This window comes from Asparagus officinalis, chromosome 7 (genome assembly GCF_001876935.1).
Source record: "Asparagus officinalis chromosome 7, Aspof.V1, whole genome shotgun sequence".
Lineage (NCBI taxonomy): Eukaryota > Viridiplantae > Streptophyta > Magnoliopsida > Asparagales > Asparagaceae > Asparagus > Asparagus officinalis.
In genome coordinates, this window is record NC_033800.1 from 37,138,151 (window position 1) to 37,144,150 (window position 6,000).

The following is a 6,000-nucleotide window of genomic DNA, read 5'->3' on the forward strand; positions in this document are numbered from 1 at the left end:
AATTGAATCCTAAATCGGATTCTAAATTGATCTCCTAACTACACAAAGAAAGCAAGATCACCATGGAACTCCTCAACGCTATCTCTACCGAAGCCTAGAACTCCAAGAACCATGCTTCCAAACTAAATCTTCCTTCATACAATGTCAAACCCTAGATCTCAAATCTGAGCTCTGATACTAATTTTTATGCACCTTTGTGGAAGTGTGCTTGCACACCGACCTAATCTGTGAGGCACGGGAGAAGAGAAATAACCTAACACGGTCACAATTCAACTGAATATGATCCAAGTCAATCACAAACACAGATATTTACGTAGTTCGGCAATTTGCCTACATCCACGGGAGCGGCACAAATAATTTCTTATTCAATCACAAGAAATTACAAACTTTCAAGGAGAATATCTCAAACTTGAGATCTCTCAAAACAACAGCAAGTAATTTTTAATCTAAAAAACACTGCTCAAATTTCTCCTCAAAACTCCCTCTTAGTTACTCCCCTTTTGATTTCAGCCCCCTCTTTAATTCCCCCAAATCAGAGCTCAAAATCGCAGAGGGGCCGTCGTTGAGAAGTTCCGCTCCAAAGGGAACTCGTGAATAGGGTTTCCCTTTTATAGGAAAACCCTAGGGCAAACTCCAGCTGGAGCCAGCTGGTCCCCACCAAAGGCAACGAATCAGTCGAACTCCGCACCTCACCCGACGCAGGCGAGCCTCCTCGCCCTACACGCGAGCTTCCACGCCCCACCTTCGCATGTCCAGCCCTCGCCTACAGGCGAGCTCGTCCTCGCCTCCCAAAATTCAGGCGAGCATCCTCCTTTGGGCAATGTCCGTTCTCAAATTGCCGTTCTCAAACGCCTGCTCGCCCTCGCCTCTTCACGCAGGTGCGTTCTTCGGTTATCAACCCCTCATAACTTTCTTCATCTCTTTGATAGAATATTTTAGCCCTTTTTATCTTTTTTTCAGAGAGGATTTATTAACCCCTCATTTACTTAACTTTCATTATCTCTTGTAAAGAATTTTTTCACTTTCTTCGTCTCTTGTAAAGAATCTTTTTAGCCCTTTAATTAAATTGATCTATTTGAATGGTTGAGAAGGGCGTCAAACCTCCTTAATCGTTATGCCAAACGCTACCTCAGATTGATTTTACTTTTTTTTAAACCCCGTAAACACTTTGTTTTTTTTTAAGAGATCACCCAAAGAACTCCACACAAAATGAAAGCGGCGTTACCAAAATGAGTCATCAACCAAGATAACCTCAACACAAAGCACGCATATACAAAACTTGTATTATATTACTAAAATATCACTACACAACCAAACCCCTTTTTTCCAATTTTTTTTTTTCAACGTATACACACCCTATACTCAAAATACCACGCCACTCGCATACGTGCACTATCTGTCTTAATCCATCTGGCCCGGCCCAAAAAGAAACCGACACCAGCCCAACACGTGCCCTCCGCGTGCCAGCCCGCATGCGGCAGTGACTAGTCTCAAAGCGAGACGGAGCGGTCACGCAGAACATTGACCCGAAATACTTTCCGCCTCCGACAGCGCCGCCTTTCAGCCAGCCGAAGGCTGCCACCTCCGCCCCGGAGATTCCTGCCGGCAGGGACCCACCTTTGTAGTCGCAGAGTGGCATCGTTGTAAATATCCCACCACTTCTCAACCAGCGCCTTGATGTCCTCTCTGTCCATGTTCTCCTCCTTCCCCGTATACCTCCATGGCTTCGACCCCTGCGGAATTACAAAATTACCCCTCAAATCAGCAAAATCGGAAAAAAAAACGTTACTAGCCAAATTGGACGGCTGAGATCGAACCACTCACCGCAGCGCAGTAATGGACGACTTTGACCTTGTCCAGCTGCACATTCTCCGGGTGCCTCCACAGCATGGCCAGAACCAGGTTGTAGACCAGAGGGATAGGTTTGTATATGTCCCTGAAAAACATGTTCAGGAAATCCTAAAACAGAAAAAAGTACGGATGATTCAGAATCCGCCGGATGACGAAAATGCCCCCAAAAGACCGCAGAAATGACAGTTGCGTACCTGTTCAGCGAAGGCCGTGGGAGGGGTGACCTTCAGGGTGGAGAGCAGAGCCTCGCAGGTGGAGACGCTGGGCTCGAAGACGAACATGCCGGCGTGAAAGTAGTATAGTCGGCGGCGGTGGGCCCATCTTGTTCCGAACGGGTCGCACTGGACCTTAACCGGGGCATTTGCTGGCAGTAGCGCGATTTGGTATGAGAGGTGGCATCCACGTCTTCTCGCAGAAGCAGTCCATGACGGCGTAGAAGTAGCCGCCGGGGAGATCGAAGAGCTCGTCGATGTTCCCACAGACTTGGATGTCGGCGTCCAGGTATATCATCTTGCTGTAGTCCACAAACTGCGAGGGCAAATTTGTCATTTCACAAAACCAGTTAGTCTTCGCGAACCGACATGACCCGCTCTCAATCTACTTCATTAATAAAAGATCATCCAATACTAGAATATTCCTTTCAGTCTTTGATAAAGAAAAAAAATTTATAAAAAAAACCACTCATGATTTAGGAAATTGATAGTGAACAAACTCACGGCCAAGGACGGATCTATATACAGTCTAAGGACGGATCTATATACAGTCTAAGTGGGGCCACAGCACCTAAAGTTTTAAGAAAAAAAAGATAAATAGTTTCTGTAAAATCTATTTTTTTAAAATTTAAAATATAATTATTCTTTATCTCAAAACTCATACTTCACGTCTTCAACTTTGCTCTTCTCCTCAATTTGAAAATTTTAAAGAACGTCAAATTCTTTTTAACTATAGTTAGATAAGTTTTAGTTCCTTTTAATTTATAATTAGAAAAGTTTTAGTTATATAAAAAAAAATTAGACGATGCTTATTTGAATATTTTCTACATAATTTTTATCTTTTTCTTTTAAAATATTTTGGAGATATTAACGTTTATAAACTAATTTAATCGGTCTTGAGAATACTAAAAAGGGCGTAATATCAGTGCTGTCTGTAGATGAAAGTGCTTAACTAATTACCTCTCCCCAGATGCGAAGCTTGGAGTAGTTAATAACATAGTAAGCCATAGCAAACTGAGTCTGATTCTCCGGCGGGTGCACGGGCTCGATCTCGCGGACAATACACCCCTGCCTGTGACTCACCGGCACATCGGGCAGCACCGCAACAACCAACGGGTACGGCGTTCCCGTCTTCCTCAGCCCCTTCGCGAGGCCGACCACGCCTTTAACATAATCGCCATCGCCAGCGAGGAACGTAACGTAGGCTCGACGGGGCCCCATCGATGCCGGCTTCTTGAACCCGGCAGGAGTCGTCGTCAAGGCCTTGTTGATGATGGTGGGAGCCATTGTTGATCGATGAAGGTTGGGAAAACTGCGGATGATGACAGAGGGGCAGCTCTTTGCAAAAAACAGGCGATTTTCTCGGAGGCGGAAGCTTGGTGTTAGGAAATGGGATGTGGGGGGGTCAGGTTTAAATAGAGGACTGGGGGTTGTGAGTGAATTACGGAAAAGGACAGAGGGGAACGGGCACAGGACTACAGGGGGAAATCTCTGGAGAGGGGTAGTTTGGGGAACGGGAAGAAGGCGCTAGAATGCGGTTTTCCTGAGCTCCGTCACGTAACACCTCCTCAGTCTTTTTCGATGGCGCGCCAGTTGTCGGTGCATGATATAGTTTAATGTGAGCCTGTCGGGTTAACGGATCCCATGTTGTTGTTCGTTTTCCGGAACCCGTAAAGAGGGGTGCCTGCGTCCCTTCCTCTCTCTCTTTCTTTCAAGATCTGGAGATAAATGAGGTATGATTTTTGTGGTTCGTGAGGCAGGCATGCTTTGCTCTTTAACTAATTAATAATTAATGAGGCATGGGTCCCATTGTAATGTTGTTATAATGTTTCCTACATGATTTACAATTTGGAGAAAAATATTTTATTTTGGAAATAATCGCTGTGGATGTGTATGCATATAACTGATCAGCCTAATTTGATCCACGTCCATATTTAGGCAAATGTATGATATCTTTTTTCTAAGGGTGTTGCTACAAGGACCCAAATAGGTGATCCAATGCATGGGACAGATGAGGTATCACCATCCAGTTGTATGATGCACTGTTTATGAATAGTATAACATACAACCGGAGGATGACACCTCACCTATCACATGCCTTAAGTCCCCTATTTAGGTCACTGAGGCATTAATGTTTTTCTAAACGAAGATAGATATTAAATATGACCCTTTTTAATATCTTATGGATATTATGACAACATGCATACAATGTTGACCGGTTATATATGAACAATTGATGATACTATAGCTGTTGATCTTGGTTGGAATTTTAAGAAGATAACATATGTCACATATCCCATAGTTAATCTCTCTCGTGATTTTTGGGTTAAAAAAAGAGTATTTATATTTCATATATAAAGTTGTTTTTTACTAGAATTATGAACTAGAGTTACCAATGTGAATCATTTTCCTTTGAACTACAGAGCGTAATCAAGGATATCCAATTAATATTTGGATCTCTCTAGAATCTGAGCTTTTTTATGGAAGCTATATTATTATTATTTGCTATTCAAATAGCAATATGTCATGTCATCCGTATTCATCTCCTCAAGCAGTAGTTAATTAGAACTGAGATAATCGGTGGGATAAAATTTAATAGTGTTAATTAGTTAGAACTAGAATTGGGATAAGTTTTAAAGATGTTTGTCAAGTAGAATTTTGGTAGAAATTTAACTGTGATAATTTTAAAAATTATCCCACTCATTGTTCTACCTATATAGAAAAACATAAGTTCTACTACCCCAGTTATCCCACTATTCAACTTAGAACTAGACGATAACAAACTAGAACAAGTACTGTTTGATTAAGAAAAAAAGAGTAAGTAACCCTTTATGCATACACATAACTCACACTGACTAATAGGTATTTACCTAGAGTCAACAATATTCTGTGAGAACTTTTAGTAGGTAAGTAATGCATAAGATAATGATGGGAACAAGTGCATCAAATTCGATTAATATGAATGGGAAAAGAGTGGAGATGAAAGATTAATGACCAAAGATTAGAAACTTGAGATTGATATAGGAAATTAGGGATTTAAAGGTAGAACACATGATGTTATATGATTAATATGAATTTATACATCAAAATTATTAATTTATACTTCAGTATTTGTGATAATCAACAATGTTGCACTATTGATTTATACTTCATTATTATTACTAGAATAGTTTATTTTACATGATCATTGATGATAATAAGTATTAATAGTAAGGTTATACATACTTTAACTAATAGTTATATGACGTCCCTGGTTTCACACAAGGCTACAGTCCAAGGTGAATCCAAGGATGTCAAACCCGTCATGCACCCAACACTGTGCAACAACATATTTTACCATCACAGTAATATCTCTCTAATAAAATCAAATACAAGAAGTGAGGGTACAAGCAGATATAGTAAAGATAACAATACAAGGAACACAATAAAGAGAAAATATCCAATAATAAGTGTAATCATGTTCTAATAGAACAAAAAAAGTACATCCAATAAACCGAAATAAAGACAATGAATCTCTAATGCAAAAGAGTCAACTGAAAAGTATATAGGCACTCAGCCTCCAAAAGAAATACAATTCTAAAAGACTAAAAATAATAAAATATCCATTGTGGAGCACCTACTAACTATCTACTAATAAATAACGTCGAACTATGCTGAGTGTCCGTCAACCTGCGACTCTCCGAACCCCTGAAACGTTTTCTGAAAAAGATGGAAACAACGAGCATCAAAGCGCTAGCGAGAACATCTCCACCGCCCTCAGGGGGAAGGGGGTTCGGTGTATAAAAATACAAGTTATAGCATATATAGATATATAAATCCTACATCCTGAAGTAAGAGGAATTAATATTTAGAAACCCACAACACGAGAATAAGTACGTCGAGTGAAATAATCCAAACAAGGAAACCATCATATATATACCATGTATCTTAAATTGTG

The 6,000-nt window shown here is 40.6% G+C and overlaps 1 protein-coding gene across 1 annotated transcript in view; it reads right to left on the reverse strand.

Annotated features, from left to right (window-relative positions):
- Nucleotides 1–3,460, reverse strand: part of LOC109846972 (galactinol synthase 2-like) — a 36,123-nt gene extending 32,663 nt beyond the window's left edge. Inside the window, 7 exon segments of the mRNA XM_020416214.1 lie at nt 1,618–1,627; nt 1,629–1,733; nt 1,825–1,959; nt 2,046–2,150; nt 2,153–2,242; nt 2,245–2,379; nt 3,024–3,460. Of these exon segments, the coding sequence (XP_020271803.1) occupies nt 1,618–1,627; nt 1,629–1,733; nt 1,825–1,959; nt 2,046–2,150; nt 2,153–2,242; nt 2,245–2,379; nt 3,024–3,350 (907 nt within the window). The 5' untranslated portion in view covers nt 3,351–3,460.